General features: G+C 40.6%; 1 protein-coding gene and 1 long non-coding RNA gene across 2 annotated transcripts in view; one reads left to right on the plus strand and one right to left on the minus strand.

The window, feature by feature from the left end:
* LOC100149352 (uncharacterized) overlaps positions 1–13200 on the plus strand; it is a 15964-nt gene extending 2764 nt beyond the window's left edge. The window contains exons 2-3 of the mRNA XM_021475301.3: positions 5630–5752; positions 12263–13200. Coding sequence (XP_021330976.2) covers positions 5668–5752; positions 12263–12867 — 690 coding nt within the window. The 5' untranslated portion in view covers positions 5630–5667 and the 3' untranslated portion in view covers positions 12868–13200. The remainder of the gene's footprint in view (positions 1–5629; positions 5753–12262) is intronic.
* On the minus strand, positions 6191–10635 carry LOC110439553 (uncharacterized). The gene is made up of 2 exons (XR_012402849.1): positions 10533–10635; positions 6191–7942 (listed from the first exon to the last, which is right to left on the minus strand). It is a non-coding gene; the product is annotated as an uncharacterized lncRNA (long non-coding RNA).
* Positions 13201–16766: the final 3566 nt, after the last annotated feature.

The following is a 16766-nucleotide window of genomic DNA, read 5'->3' on the forward strand; positions in this document are numbered from 1 at the left end:
TCGCCGTCACTGACGTGCACCTCTCAAAAAATGTAACTACACGTCGCAACGACGCGTAGCGTTAGCTCTGTGATTGGTCGGCTTGGTATCGCTGACGAGTCTGGGCGGGACCGAGAGCCGCGCGAATGGCGTGAGCGATTGTTTACAAGTGTGGAGTCCCGTGAAGGAGCTCCGGATGGAAAGTTTTGTTTTGTGTTTACCTCATAGTTAAAGTTGTTGCACGTCCGCCGATTCCTGCCTCAAAATGAGCGAGTTTGAGCTACTTGTACATCCTGGAAGTGTTCAGGAAAAGCAATAAAGTAGCGAAGAAACTCGACAAAGAGGAACATTTACACCTCACTGCCAACTAGCGTTTCGGAAGTGTTATTGCAGACTGACAGAGACAGCGCGCAGAAGTATAAATTGCCTGTGCAGTGGGTTACGCCGGTCACTTGACGCAGAAGTATAAATCAGGCTATACTCAGCACTACATTGTTTAAATACCGGACCTTTAGAAACACGTCAGGATCTGTTAAATGAAATATTTCAAAACATATATAAAATAAACCAAATAGGAATAAAAGTAAAATTTTTATGGATCCCTGCTCATGTAGGAGTAGAAGGAAATGAAATAGTAGATAAGATGGCAAAAACAGCATTGGGGAAAGATGAGGTGGATATTGAGATCCCGCTATCCAAAACAGAAATAAAGCATATTATAAATATATCAGTTAATAATCTTTGGCAAGAGGACTGGGAGTCAGAATCAAAAGGAAGACATCTGTATAATATAGAAAATAAAGTGGGGAAAGAAAGGAAAGTATATGGGAACAGATAGGAAGACACAGTCATATCCAGACTTCGTATAGGTCGTTCCAATTGAAACAGTTCACTATTCAAGACAGGGAAAAGGGAAACAGAATGCTGCAGACATTGTGGACAAATCGAAACCACAGAACATGTATTAATCAAGTGTACAAAATATAGAAGAGAGAGGGACCAGTTTAAAATAAAACTAAGCGATTTGGACATGGCTGACATTTCAATCACAAACATTTTTCAAAATGCTCAGAAAGAGACTAAGGTATATGATTATCTGCTAAAATTCTTGAGGAGTACAGGTTTGTTTTACAGGTTTTAATCGGAAAGAATTATTATTTGTTTATTTATTTATTTTTATTTGTTATGAATATTATTATTATTATTTATTATTTAAGGAATATATATATATATATATATATATATATATATATATATATATATATATATATATTTTATTTTTTATTTATTTATTTTTTTTTTTGAGAATATGTAGTAATCCTTCCATTCATTGAAGTCTCACACTCCAACCCAGTAGGTGGCGGTAATGCACCTCAAGCTGGTTTGCCACCTGCCATTAAACGAAGAAGAAGAACAACTTTTATGCTGTGTTCTAGGGGTGTCACGATTTCGATTTTTAATCGAAATCGATCGAAATTTATGCTCAATTTCGATTATCGAATCAAAAAATAGAATCGTCGATGCTGCCACGCCCTCATGTCACGTCAGCTTGGCTTGCCAAACGGGAAAAAACAGGCTTGTTGAAGTGCTTGTTGAATTGCAGAAGCAGGAGACCCGTCGACAGAGCTTAAACCCTCTCCTCTTTCAACGAAGTCGCCGGTGTGTAAGCATTTTGGATTTCCAGTGAGTTATGTTGACAACGTTCGTGTTGTCGACAAAAAAAACACACAGTTTTGCAAGCTCTGCTATGTACGTATTACGCCTGTTTCACACCGCAAGCGTCAGCGGCGCGTGAGCAGAGCGTGAGCAGCGCGTGTGTTTTCGGCGTCCATGTTAACAGATTAGAGCTTTCATACCGCACGCAGCAGCAGCGCGTCAGTGCGAGGCGTGAGCGTCGCCGAAGCAGCAGTGCAGCGATAGTTTCGGCGCTGGGTCTATTTTTGACGCGCTGCTCACGCTCAATTAAAGTGACAGTGGATTGATAATGACCAAAACACAATGAATGACAGTAAAAAGTAGCAATTTTACCCAATAAATACGTTGATAACGTCAAATGGTATACATATAGTCATTCAAATGAACTTAAAACGATTAAAAACGGCAACATTTATTTAGGCCCGAACTACAAAACCAAATGTAAAACAATTTTAGTATCAGTTTTGCTTAAGTTGCACACTAGTGTTGTAGGAGAGGGGAAATAGAATATTTACGGGATTTGTAGTCCATAGCGAAGTGTATTGTGGGTAGTGTAGTTCGACACGCATGCTGGATGATGTGAGCTCGCTGTGTTCTGTGCAGCTGAGCAGAGGAAGAAAGTTTTAATCGGCTTTGTTTTATGTTCACTCGAGTTATTCCTACCGGGAGCTGTTTGCACTGTGAATCTGACAACACGAAAATAAGTAAAAGAATGGCATGCATTGGTTACTTTTGTCCGTCTCATCATCTGCACGAGGATGAATTAACGAGCTGTTATTCTGCCGCTGGACAGATGAAAAGTTTAAAAGGTGTATTTGTATATAGAGAGACATGGGTAACTAGATAGAATAGACAGAGATAGGTTGATCTCTGCAGCAGCTGCCGAAGAACTGCGCGCTGCAGACGCAGCTGGTGTGAAAGGCAAACGCCTGCGTGCTGCTACTGCTGGACATACGCGCTGCTCACGCTCTGCTCACGCGCCGCTGACGCTTGCGGTGTGAAACAGGCGTTAGGGTTCGTCCGATAGACAACACCGGCATCGCGATCCTCCGCCCACCCCCGTTGCAAATCCGCTCGCGAAAAGTACACACTCAGGCCCTGTTTACACTGTTTTTGTTTATAAATGCCATTTTAGAACAACAACGATTTGACATCCACAGTGGCGTGTAGCATTTCTGAGCAGCCCTCCTTCCTCTCTACCTCTGAAAACACACATCACGTGACCACAGACACAGACGCATACACACACAGCCATGGGCTCGAGACAGCGGGTTCAGGCAGTCAGAGGATCAGTAGACTGCTTCAATCTTTCACTCACTTGTACTTAGTCATTTTAGCGAACACTTCAGATACTGTTGGCTGGTTCCTGTTGGTTGTGCGTATTTTTTTACCGACGCCATTATAACGACACAGATCTTTGCCTATTCACGAGTCCCGCAGAAAAAGTGATTGACAGTTGGTAATTATGTGTGTATCTTGCCTTTATTCATTTACTGTATGATTTGTTTATGGGTAAAACAAAGACCATGCAGGTCAGGTAGTTTAAACGGTAGGCTACACATAATTAATTGGTCATTAATTAATTAATTATTCATAATCGAAAATCGAATCAAATCGTGCCTTTAGAATCAAAAATGTAATCGAATCGAGGATTTGGAGGATCGTGACACCCTTACTGTTCACACCAGACGCGGAACACGCGGATAAACGATGCTATTCGCGCGTAAATAGCCGTGTGAACATTTGAGTTTACTCGCTTCATTCACGTGTTAAATTCACTTCAGAATAGACGCGGATTCACGTGATGGGCACGGCTTCTGTCTGCCCGAAGACTCTAGCTTCATAGCTAAATGGCTAACATGGATTTTATGAAGAAAATAACAGTGTTTATGTGCTTTATGAAGACTGAAAAACAGCGACAATACGTTTAGGGTCGTGTCTGAGTCCACTACATCCTTTCAGAGGTTCATCCAGCTCTGTGAGCTCATAACCTCCTCCAGAAACTTAACCTGGATGACGGAGGCTTTCAGCGGTGCTTCTGACTGAGCCAAGCCCAGTTTGATGAACTGTTGTCGGTGAAGGCTGGAGGATTTCCCTCGGAATACCGACAACAGGTTCTCAATCCCACAATCCCCCACAAGAGCAAGATAGTGATTGGTTAACGCGGCGCGAATGTACGCTAAAGTTCAGATTTTCGAATTCGAGAGATTCGCGTGAAACGCTCATTAAACGCGTCAGACGTGCAAAATGCTCAATTCGCCCCGCGCCATTCGCGCAATTTGCTTCATGATAATCTCCCGGAAATTGCGCGCTTCCTGCCTGGTCCTTAAATATACGTCGCACTCTCCTCTCTCCACTGCATCCCTCGTAGCTCTTCAGGTTTGTCGCGCGCAACTCACCCCCACCACTCTTCAGGTAATGTTATGTCATGTCGCGCGCAACAGACCTTTTACGCACTTCCGCATTTTTCGAACGGAAATACGTCAATGTAGTGCATTAGAACTTCCTGTTATTATAGCGGCAGATACGAACAATGGCAGAGTCGAAGAATCGCAGTTTCTGCTGTGTTCCAGGCTGTTCGTCTTCTAACCAAAAACAGCCCTACCTTTTATTTCATTCTTTTCCTGTGGATCCAAACCTGAAACCCAAATGGATACAGGCGATCTGAAGAGAGGAAGGGCATAGTTTTAATGTAAAACAGGTAGCACCTATGTCTGCAGCCGGCACTTCGCTCCGGATGATTACAGTGGTGGCTGCGTCGTTCGTCGCCTGAAGAGTGGTGTTGTCCCGAGCCTATTCCCTTGGAACAACTTTACAGCTCCTTTGACAAGGGAGTCAGTATATGACACGTCAGTCTAAACAGCTATGCTGTGAAGATAGCGACACGGTGGCTAAGGCAGCAAGGATGGATCTCGACTATGTAACACACCCACCTGCATTGAGGTAAAGTTGGTTTTATATTCACACATTCGTTCATTTAGAAGTCTCTATATTATTTACCATGTTGCTTTAATTATTCGATCGAAATAACCATGCAAACATGACTTGAAAACAACATTAACACTGGTTATTTGACTGTGAACAATGCTGTACTTTGATAGTCATTGGCTGCTAATATGATTTCGCTATTTAGAGTTTGCAAATAATACTTTAAATAAATTATATTGTTAAAGGGAAAGTCTGAATGTGCAAATAAGAACCAACTTTACCACTATCCCACCTGCAGTTAAGATTGTTCATAGTGTATTTAGTTAACGCTAATCAACTATGTGTACCGTTATGCATATCTACCTGAACAAATTAATGTTAATAATATAAGCTCTTCACGAAACTCAACTAATAAAATAAAATATTTTTTTAAATAATGAAACTATTTATTGCTGTGACATTAGTAAATACACGAAGTTTTATCATACTAGCATGTGTGGAAGTATTTAAAACAAGTGTGTTACAACTGGCCCTGTGTTAGGTTCTGCCCCGCTCTCCCCTATTTTAATTGCATGTATTTAATTAATTATTTAATTAACTTCGGAAGACAACTCAGGCTCGCCGAAAACACTCTAGCTGCCTTTTCTCCGCCAAAAAACTCATACCGGAACTGGGTTTACACGTTGTTGACGTACTTCTGGTTTTTGCGTAAAAGGTCTACTCCCACCGCTCTTCGGGTACGTTTCGTGCGCACACGCCCCCCTAGCCAGATACGTCGCTCACTCAACGCACCCCCCCCCCCCCTCTCTCTCTCTCTCTCTTCAAACATCCACTATCCCGCTACCTCCCGCAAATCAACTCTGTATCCCCCGGAAATGACTTTTCCCAACTTGGGATGTCTGAAATGTGTTTGATAAAGTGGAGTCTATTTACATATAACTTCATTCAATATTCTATATAATTATTATGATATTATTCATACATTTCTGATTATGAATTTTAAACTATTCTCCTCTTAAACCCTCAGAGAAACTCCTCATGAAGCGACTGTGATGCTGTTTTAAAATGGCGGTTATTAAAGAGGAGAGCGAAGACCTGAGGATTACTGAAGTGTTCAGCCTCAAACAAGAGGACATTGAGGAACAAATAGGTTGGTTACTTTGAACATTCGTTAACACACAAATTAAGAGAAAGTAATTCAGAAGTTGTTTAATCAAACATAATGTAACACACAACCCAAATTTTACATGAATTAAATTAATTAGGAATTAAGTGTGTGCTTTGCAAGGCTTATGCTCTGCTTATTTTTGTTTTTTTATCTTGTTTGTACTGGGGTCCGTTCTTCGTACGTGGATTACTCAGTTAGCTGGATTTGGATATTGACGATTTGACACGATCCAGGATCGTTTCGTTCTTCAAAGCTGATCTGAGAGTTGTTGTCATAGCAACAGTTCTGCTAGCTCAAACCTGATCGGAAGCAGGTTCAATTCATATAAACAGGATTAGATCGGTGTTGGGATAAATTGCAGATCGTCTGTGTGTTTCCTCAGTAAGCTGGAGCTCCAGGAAGGCAACAACAACTGAGAGATGTGAATCCAACAGTTTATTGCTCTCTTCTAAAGAAGACTGGGGTATTCCCAGCTTTTATACATCATACTCAGGGTTACATGGGTTATGAATACGTGCAAATATTCAGCTCAGTTAGGCAGAACAATTTTATCCAGTGCTCAAGAATGTCAAGGCGCAACGTCAAGGCGCCTGTTACAGGGACAACTTACAATAAGATAAGACACAGTTACAAAACAGAATATTTGGAGAGTGACTACATGGATATTTCTTTCAATCCCCTCTTCCAGGCTCTGTTTTTACAAGAGCCTGGATCATACCATATTCTCATAAACTCTATTTGTTAAATGGTTACCCTCAGTTCCATTCATAGCTAAATGTTCATAACCCTTTACCTAAGGCATTAACCATCCTATACATTCTTTCCATAAAACATCTCAGAAGACATGGACCAAAAATACATACACATAAGAAAATAATAAGTACCGGTACTACCATTGAGACATATGGAGCCAATGATCCAAACAGGCTTTCTAAAAATCCCCATCCCCAATTAAAATTTCTTTCCTTCATCTCATCCTCATACACCTGTGATGATATCCTTTTCATCGCCTTTACAGCTTGTCCTACTCGTCCAAGATCCTCATCATCCGCGGGAACGTAAGTGCAGCATTGGCTCTCTCCGACCAGGGAGCAGACCCCGCCCCTTTCCGCTAAGAGCATGTCCAGAGCCAGTCTGTTTTGCATAGTCATTAGTCTCAGAGCTCTCATCTCCTCTCTTAGTCCAGAAATGGCATCCGTGGTACTGTTTATAAAAGAGGCCAGTCTATAATGCATGATCTCTTGCTGTTTTAAGGCATCTGCTACGCCAAAACTGGGAATCATAGCCTCCCAGAATCTAGTCCAGTGTGATCTCATACGGTGTTCGTCGGGTACGTCGTCCTGGGGAACTGACCTCCGTTCCCTTCCGAATTGTCTGGCAAGATGCATGACAGTGACCATGTGTTGTAATTGGATCACAGTACAAAGACCAGTCCAATTGGTGGGGTAAGTGTTGAAGATGGTTTCTCCCCCACAATACCAGTACCAGTCATCGGCCAGGACCGCATCCTGTCTCGGCCAAGTGGGGACACAAGTTACATTGCTGCGTTGACAGTATGTGTTGTTCAGGTTGTAACATGCCGTGACAGCTGTCTCATTTGTGATATTAGCACATTTAAGTTTGTTCAGTTCACAGGTGCCTGGGATGTAACGTGGACAAACACTTAGTAGAGAACTATATTTTTTATTCTTTCGCCATGGTAAATATACCCCTGAAAATCGATCCCTCTCGCCAATTACTATATTACAATCTTTAGCTCTTAAGGTGGATACATTACGTCCATTTGTCCCATTAAAGCAAAAAGAAAAAGTGAACCCCTGGGGTTTTGTCAACAAAATATTCAAACCCATAGTTCTAGGTGTAGGTATTACAACAGAATGATTCTTTCTGCTAGTTGATTTGCAAAGAGGCTCCCATGTTTTCTTGTTAGAAACACATGTGGGGCGCCACTCATAAATATCTCCCAAAGCATTTGTACAAAAAGCAAGTTTAGTATATGTAAAAGGCAAAGGTTTCAAGGATATAGTCACAGCAGAGGAGAACACTTCTTGGCAGACAACACATGACTCATTGGTTGTCTGTCGTGCAGTCCAGTTAGCATACTGCCAGAATAAGTTGTGTACTTCAGTGTGGGCCTGTGTCAGTCCCAGTAGGGTTATCAGTAGAAGTAGTCTGCAAAACAAAAACTATTAATATCATATCATAGACATTTACTTCAATGGTTTCACTCTGGTGCCATGGATCCACTGTGGAAAAAGATCAGTTAATACAGCAGTGCGTGTAACAGCCAGAACCTCAGCTGGCCGTTCGTATTTGGGGTCAGTTAAATCTTTCTGGGGTTTTATATCTTTTATTAGCACCTTGTCCCCTATCTGGAAAGGGTGTGCTGCCTCAAGTGGAATTTCAGGGTGTTTCTTTGTTACCCTTTCCCAATACTGATTAAGTTTCTGAATTAGGGCCGCTGAGAATTCTGATATGTGGTTAGAAAGCTCAATACCCACTCCCATAATTCCCCCTTGCCATGGGATAGGGAAAGGTCTTCCCATGACCACCTCATATGGTGATAAAGAATCCAAATTTGCTTGTGGTGTCATTCTCAAATCTGCTAGTACTATTGGTAAAATTTTTACCCAATCTTTATGACCGTGTTGTCTTAAGGCCTTCTTTATCTTTCCTTTCAAGGTTCTGTTAGTTCGCTCCACAAATCCAGATGATTGTGGATGATAGGGTATGTGGAAACGCCAATTTATATTTAATTCAGTTGCCAATTGTTGCGTTACCTTTGATGTAAAAGGTGTTCCTTTATCTGAATCGATACTTTGTGGGATCCCATATCTAGGTATAATTTCAGAGATCAATTTCTGTGTTACCACCTTTGCATTTTCCCTTGAGAAAGGAAAAGCTTCTACCCATTTTGAAAATTTATCCACGCAAACCAGTAGATACTTAAACGGTCCCCTCTTGGGCATATGTGTAAAATCTACTTGCCATTCAGAAAAAGGTGTAATTGGTCTTGGTAAATGTTGGTGCTGTGCCACAGGCTTTGATACATTATATTGAGCACATGTAAGGCATTTGTCAAGTATGTTATTAATGGTGGTTTCTAATTTTGGGACACAAAACAAAGATCGCATTGTTTCATGTACCCCTCTTCGTCCACGATGAGTGACACCATGAAATTCGTGGACGAGGAATGACAGTGCCACATGTGGGAGACATAGGCGACCTGTCTTGTCATGCCATAGACCCATCTTTTCATCAAACGTGGAAGAAAAGGCGTCCCAGAAGGACTTATCCTCGTCAGTGGCTGATGCTTGTAACATAGCCAAATCAATGTCAGGGAGCATCCCCGAAGCAGAGGTTGTAGACAACAAGGAAACGTGCATAGAGTCCTCAGGCAAAGGCTGTTCTGGAGTCATTTGAGATCGATCAGATAATTGAAATTTAAGTATCTTCTGAACATCTGGAGTACAGTTACTAATAAAAGTGGAAATAAACAGTGAAACAAACTTTCTTTTCCTGCTTACAGCTGGTCACGTGTGACAAGTCTCTATGAGCACAACGAGTGTCCACAAGGTAAGCAGTAAGCTGTCGCTTCAGGATATCTATAGCACCCTGTTCATCCCGCCAGTAAAAGTACGGTACATCTTTTGTGTATTCTTGTTCCTCATAATCCCCTTCTTTAATTTTTACTCTACGTATCATTTGCTGGGGTTGTAGTTTAACCTCATCATTTTTAGAGCACAAGCAAGGAACAGCATCAATGAGGGCTGTCTCATCATATTGAGACCCCATTTTGTTCATCAATATAAATTTATAATCAGCTCCTGTAAGCTGTGCATTTCTAGAGACACGTATCATAGTTTCTACAAATTCTACTGGCCTGCTCATATCAGGAAGCAGTGAAATGACATCCTTGAGCTGTGTTGCGGAGGGAGGGGTTACTTCAGCATGTCCCCCTTTCTTTGAGACCCATAGGAAAGCCTGATTATCCCCTTGGTCTGGTTTCTCTGTGCGAAGCCCCTCTAATTCTTGTACAGGATACAGAGGCATCCTCTGATGTGCCTTTCCTTGCCCCTCATCAGGAATGGGGGAGGAGAGGGTAGGAGTAGGAACAGTAACTGTAACTGAGGGAACAGTAACAACAGGGGCTGGAGGCACTTTGGGTGTCTCCTTTCTTTTTACCTCAATCTTTGATGCTGATCCTTTAAGAGGCTTCGGAATTAATTTCTTTACCTCTTTTGGTAGGTTAATATTTTGTTTATCATTCCACACACTCATCATCTTCATCCAGATTTCATAACCCTTTTTCATATAATCATGGTCCCATTCGGGATCTCCTTCACTTTCATAAATTAATTTGTGAGCCCGTTTTAGCACATGGGGGTCAAATGACCCATCTCTAGGGTAGGGACGCATCGCTTGTGCCTCAGTCCACCCTGCTAGATTATCTAACCATGGATTAGTGTAATATCCCCACCCACATCGATACATCCAATCTTTAGGGCCTTCCCCTATCTCAGGCTTGGGGTATGAACCACCCATGTTAGTAAATACTTACTAGAAAACACACAGAATGATCGTTTTACTTTTGTATAGCGCGCTCTTCTTGGCTTTTCAGGGAAAATCCCAGCCAAGGATTACTCAGTTCAGTAATGAAGCTTATCAGGCAGTCAAACCAAATTCATGTCTTGCCAGCTTCCTGAACACTCAGTTCAGTGATGAAACTAATCAGGTAGTCAAAACCAAATTCATGTCTTACCTGATCAGCTTCATCACGTCGGGGGTCACCAAGTTGTTGGGATAAATTGCAGATCGTCTGTGTGTTTCCTCAGTAAGCTGGAGCTCCAGGAAGGCAACAACAACTGAGAGATGGGAATCCAACAGTTTATTGCTCTCTTCTAAAGAAGACTGGGGTATTCCCAGCTTTTATACATCATACTCAGGGTTACATGGGTTATGAATACGTGCAAATATTCAGCTCAGTTAGGCAGAACAATTTTATCCAGTGCTCAAGAATGTCAAGGCGCAACGTCAAGGCGCCTAGTACAGGGACAACTTACAATAAGATAAGACACAGTTACAAAACAGAATATTTGGAGAGTGACTACATGGATATTTCTTTCAATCGGGTCAGTTCAAGCAAAGATAATAGAGAAAGTACCGAATTATATTTTCTTACAGTAGTAGTTATATACACTTGGGAAATTAGTTAAAAAAAAAATTTACTATATATATATATAAAGTTATAGTTATTAATAAAATAAATAAAGTTATATTAACAAAACTTATGCAATCTGCACCCTCGAAATGAAAGTACAAAGAGAAAATTTATTGATATGAAATTTTTAGATCGCTTTAGTACAATTTGTGTATGATAATAGAAATGCACAATATGTGACTTTTTTTAAAAGCAATAATACATTTATGCAGTCATAAACATGTTTTGATAGTTTATATGCCAGTGATTGTGCTTCACAAAAGTTGCAGACGCCTTTACCAATATCAAAATGCTTTTGTAAACATCCAGTTATTCCGTACAGCGATTAAAAAACGGCTACTATAATAAAGAAAATCTTTTCTAAATGTAGAGCTAAATACATTGATTTGCATTGAAATACATGATGAATACTCTTGACACATGAAAGTGTAAAGCCTGCAGTTCACAACAAATGTGTAAAGTTCTTGCGTGTCATATTTAACAAACCGTTTACTGCTAATATGATGTAATTTTGCTCACATGGATAATTGAATATTAATCAGATGATGTCATTACGCTGCAGTGCCGTCAGCCAATCGTTGCATTGCTGATCATGATTTCGAGGATCGATAGATCTTTTCTTCACAACACACGCAGCGATCTCAGATCAGTTCATCCAGACATTCTAATCTGATCCGCGAACTTGTTTGAAGAATCAAATTAGCCAGAGATCAGTTATCAAGATTAAAAGATCCGGGATCGGCAAAATCATCTTAGATCATTTAAGCGAGGTACGAAGAACGGACCCCTGTTCTCAAACATTTATATACACCAAAAAATGAGTTTAAAATTTTTTTAATTTTCTTTACTTCTCATACGTACCATTATGTTACGATTTGGTACATATTAAAGGGTCACGAAACACCAAAACGCATGTTTTAAGATATTGACAGTCATATATGTGTTCCATGTTGTTAAAAACACTATTAGGACACATATATTTCACAAAAAGGCAGAGGCTCCTGTTGGTATTAATTGTTTCCTTTCTACAGATTTGGCAAGTGTGTGATCAGTGTTCTTTGTTCATATTTATTTAATTATTTAATTTAACTGTGCAGATTGATCGATGGCATAATCTGGAGGCCTTTGCCTTTCATATTAGCCACTTCTGAGACCAAAAAATCAACTAGAAGTCAAGTTAATACTTGTTCCTAAAACCTGGATAGACGACAAGACTTTTATCAGGTAATGTATTTCTATTAAACTGAGGTTTGTCTTTTTCCCGCTTTTAGACCTGAAACCCTTGAAAGAAGAGATCCAAGAACCAAACGAAATAAAAGAGGAGAAAAATCAGTTGGAGGAACATCATGATTTCATAACGGTAGAACAAAATAGCTGCTCACCTACTGATGAGAGGACCACCCGTAAAACATCCCAAAATACCAACAGTGGCTTCAGCTGCCAACGCTGCGGAAAGAGTTTCGTTAAAGAAGGACATCTTAAAAACCACACAAGAACTCACACCGGAGAGAGCTCTTTTACCTGCAAACAGTGCGGCAAAGGCTTCACGCAGAAAGCCAACCTCAGAAACCACACGAAACTCCACGCAGAGGAAAGCGCTTTATTCTGCCAGCAGTGTGGAAAGAGATTCAAGCTGAAAAAAGATTTCAGGCGGCACATGAGGGGACACTCTGGAGAAAAGCCTCACAAGTGCCTTCACTGCGGGAAGAGTTTCATTGACAAATCATCAGCCAACGTCCACATGAGTGTTCACACAGGAGAGCGTTCGTTTGTGTGCGCCGCATGCGGAAAGAGCTTCGCGAGTAACGCAAACCTCATCAACCACAGGAAGATTCATTTAAAGAGAGACGTTTTATCTGCCGTCAGCGTGGAATGAGTTCTCCAGACGCTGATCTTCTGAAGGCTCAGGTAATATCTCACGTCGCGGGGAGATCTTTCATGTGTCCTGAAAGAGTTGCGTGTAGAGATCGAATCTTATTCACAGCGGTGAGAAGCCATTCTGAAAACCCGCATGAGGATCCACAACGGAAAAGAGCCGTTCACCTGTACCGACTGAGAGAAGAGCTTCAGGGTTAAAGGAAACTTAAAGAATCACATCAGACTTCACACTGGAGAAAAGCCGTACACTTGTACGCAGTGTAAAAGGAGTTTCAGATATCGGAGAACCCTGAAAAAGCATTTACAAACTCACAATAAAGACGATTCACTGTAGGGTTTGGAAGTGGTTTCTAAAGTCGTCTGAGTGGGAAGAGAAATATTTGCAAACACTCGAGTAATTTTAAATGTTTAGGAGTTGCTTACTTACGGAACCCCGGAAGGGACGTAGTGGAGGAGAAAAAAATGGTCTGGGTGAAAAAAAAAATAATGGGTGAAACAAAAAAATGGGTGGGAGGAAAATATATATTTCTAAGTTTTTGCGTTCTCTCGCAAAGTTTTGCGTTCCCTCGCAAAGATGTTTTGCGTTATCTCGCAAAGATATTTTGCGTTCCCTCGCAAAGTTTTGCGTTATCTCGCAAAGATGTTTTGCGTTCCCTCGCAAAGATGTTTTGCGTTCCCTCGCAAAGATGTTTTGCGTTCTCTCGCAAAACTGTTTCTCCGCAAACACTTCCTGTTCACTTCCTCCCGTTTTTGCCGAAATTCTCCCATATTTTACCATTTTACCCCACTTTCTTTACATTACTGTGCGCTGATCGTCGCCTTTCACTTTGCAACCTCTGAATCAGTGAATGCATGTTTAAGCGCTGACTGACAGACGCGCTTCGTACAATAAAGACCCAGATCAGCGTCTGTACGCGCCATTTAAAGGGACACTTCTGTTATCAAACAAGTGAGCAGCAAATGAATCTCATGTTTTGTTTAGTTTGATAACAGAGGTGTCTCTGTAAGAATGCACAGATCTATAATGAAAGCAGTCCATTACTTTGGAAACTGTTTGTGCTCATTTAAGAGAAAATAAGCTGTTTAAAATAAAACATGCAGGACGGAGATGTTTCATATTATTCAGTGCATTTGTCTGTTTAAACATACACCCGCTCCTCTGTAAATGACGTGTACAGACGCTGATCTGGGATCAGTTTATTGTACGAAGCGCGTCTGTCAGCGCTTATACATGCATTCACTGGTTCAGAGGTAGCATACGCACAGTAATGTAAAGAAAGTGGGGTAGAATGGTAAAATACGGGAGAATTTCAGCAAAAACGGGAGGGTTTACGTGAGTGCAGTGAACAGGAAGTGTTTGTGGAGAAACAGTTTTGCGAGAGAACGCAAAACATCTTTGCGAGATAACGCAAAACTTTGCGAGGGAACGCAAAACATCTTTGCGAGGGAACGCAAAACATCTTTCCGAGATCGCAAAAACTTAGAAATATATATTTTCCTTCCACCCATTTTTTTTCTTTCACCCATTATTTTTTTTTTCACCCAGCCAATTTTTTTCTCCTCCACTACATCCCTTCCGGGGTTCCGTACTTACTTCTTTTGAACACAAACCGGAAAAAAAGTCATTAACATCCAGTGTTTTTTTTTTTTTTTTTTTTTTGTCTCGTTATATTTTTTTTTGCTGGGCGATATATTGCACCCAAATTAATTGCAATAAACGATATTATTGTCGCTTTTTAACATATCACTAATAACAAATAATACATTTTTACGTCACAATAGAATAATTCAGGCACGCTGTTTTAAAGAACGTTTTATTTTTAAGAATATTTAGGTTTGAAATTGAAACATTAACAAAAATATCTTACTACAAATGAATAATAAGTAGTAGATGTAAACAAAAAGTCTAAGTAGACTTTTAAAGCATCTCAGATGCTATTTTTTTAATAATCAGACAGTTTTTAAGACAGGACTGTTTGTTAAAGGTTTGCAGCATTTTTTTTTCTAAATGCTAGTTTTTCGAGCATCTTTAACGGCTACATCTCTTTAGCTAAATAATGGTAACCGTTTGTGAGTGTTTTCCATTTTGCGTTGTTTATATTTGTCGACTTTGTCGCTAGATTTAGTGACTTTTCATAGCCTCCTAGCGACAAATTTTCAAAAAAAGCAACTAGCGACACATTTAGTGACTTTTTTTGTGCTACTAGAAGTTTTATAGACTGTAATTTATTCATACTGTACCGTCCCTACTCTTCTCAACGAGCTGCGAGTGATGCTGTCAGCCCCTCCCCCGCCTCAGAGCACTGACAGGTGGTCCAGACCTCGTACAGCAGCAGATCTCTCCTTTGCGTACCGATGGCAAATGATTTAGCACTGACAGTGTGAGGTAAATTTGAAGACGCTGATCTCCTGAAGGCTCACGTAATATCTCACGTCGCGGGAAGATCTTTCATTTGTCCCCAGTGTGGAAAGAGTTGCGCTAAAAGATCGAACCTCATGGTGCTGTTGCGTATAGAAGCCATTCTGAAAACCCACATGAGGATCCACAACGGAGAGAAGCCGTTCATCTGTCCTGACTGCGGGAAGAGCTTCAGGGTTAAAGGGAGCCTGAAGAATCACATCAGACTTCACACTGGAGAAAAGCCGTACACTTGTACGCAGTGTAAAAGGTGTTTCAGATATCATTTACAAACTCAGGATGAACACGATTCACTGTAGGGTTTGGAAAGCAACAATGGGGGAAATAAATATTTAACATGTGACCATTTTTCTCAGAAAACATATTTCTGAAGGTGCTGTTGATTTTTAATTTTTCACCAGATGTTGAAAACATCCAAATAAATCCAGATATGCAAATAAAACTAAACTAATTAGTTTACAAAGGTATGTGTAATGAAATGAAATGACACCGGGAAAAAGTATCGAACACATGAAGAAAGGGAGTGAAGGCCCAGACAGCAGCTGAAATCCCTCAGTAGTTCCTTGCCCTTTGTTTCTAATCACAGCCAAGGAAACTCTTAAATGTTTTTAGAGAAAGAAAATTAATCTGTAGAATGGCCCAGCCAATCACCTGATGCGAATCCAATAGAAAATACAAAATAAAGCTCAGATTTGATAGACGAGACCCACAAAACCATCAAGATTTTGACACTCTGTTGAAGACAAAATTGTCTCGTCGCCATCTGTCTGTCATATGCTTTCCCATTCAGTCCCATTCAAAATTCGACATGGACAGGCGATGATGGAAGAGTAGACTTCTCCTCATGGTAAGACTTCAAAATGGCACAATCAACTCACCATAGCTGTGCTGCATTCGTGACCGGAAAATGCCTGCAGATCGTTCCCTATTTGCGTGACCATGTCACATTTTTGACAAATGACAAACGTGTGTACATAAAATTCTTGTTTATGTCTTCTTACAAAAATCTATTTTTGTAAGAAGGTTGTTCAACCCTCCTGTGGTCTTAGAATTTTGTACACACCATAGGTCTCAAACTCAATTCCTGGAGGGCCGCAGCTCTGCACAGTTTTGCTCAAACCCTGATCAGACACAGCTGATGCACCTAATCAACACCTTGATTAGTTGGATCGGCTGTGTTAGAATAGGGTTGGAGCAAGACTGTGCAAAGCTGCGGCCCTCCAGGAACTGAGTTTGAGACCTATGGTGTACATGATGCGCCTTCATTAAACCTTTCAAATAGTAGTCGTTTTTCTGGTGTAAAAATGCTTTTAAAGTTGGCAGGTGAAATTCCACCCATAAGTTTAACAAATTGATTAATCCCACAAAGGACAACTAAATTAGGGCAGTTGCCTACATACACAATCACACAATAAAGAATATTTAAAAGCACATCCCAGCATGATTAATAATACATATAAAATATAATAATAATTGTT

This window comes from Danio rerio, chromosome 4, assembly GCF_049306965.1.
Source record: "Danio rerio strain Tuebingen ecotype United States chromosome 4, GRCz12tu, whole genome shotgun sequence".
Taxonomy (NCBI): Eukaryota; Metazoa; Chordata; class Actinopteri; order Cypriniformes; family Danionidae; genus Danio; species Danio rerio.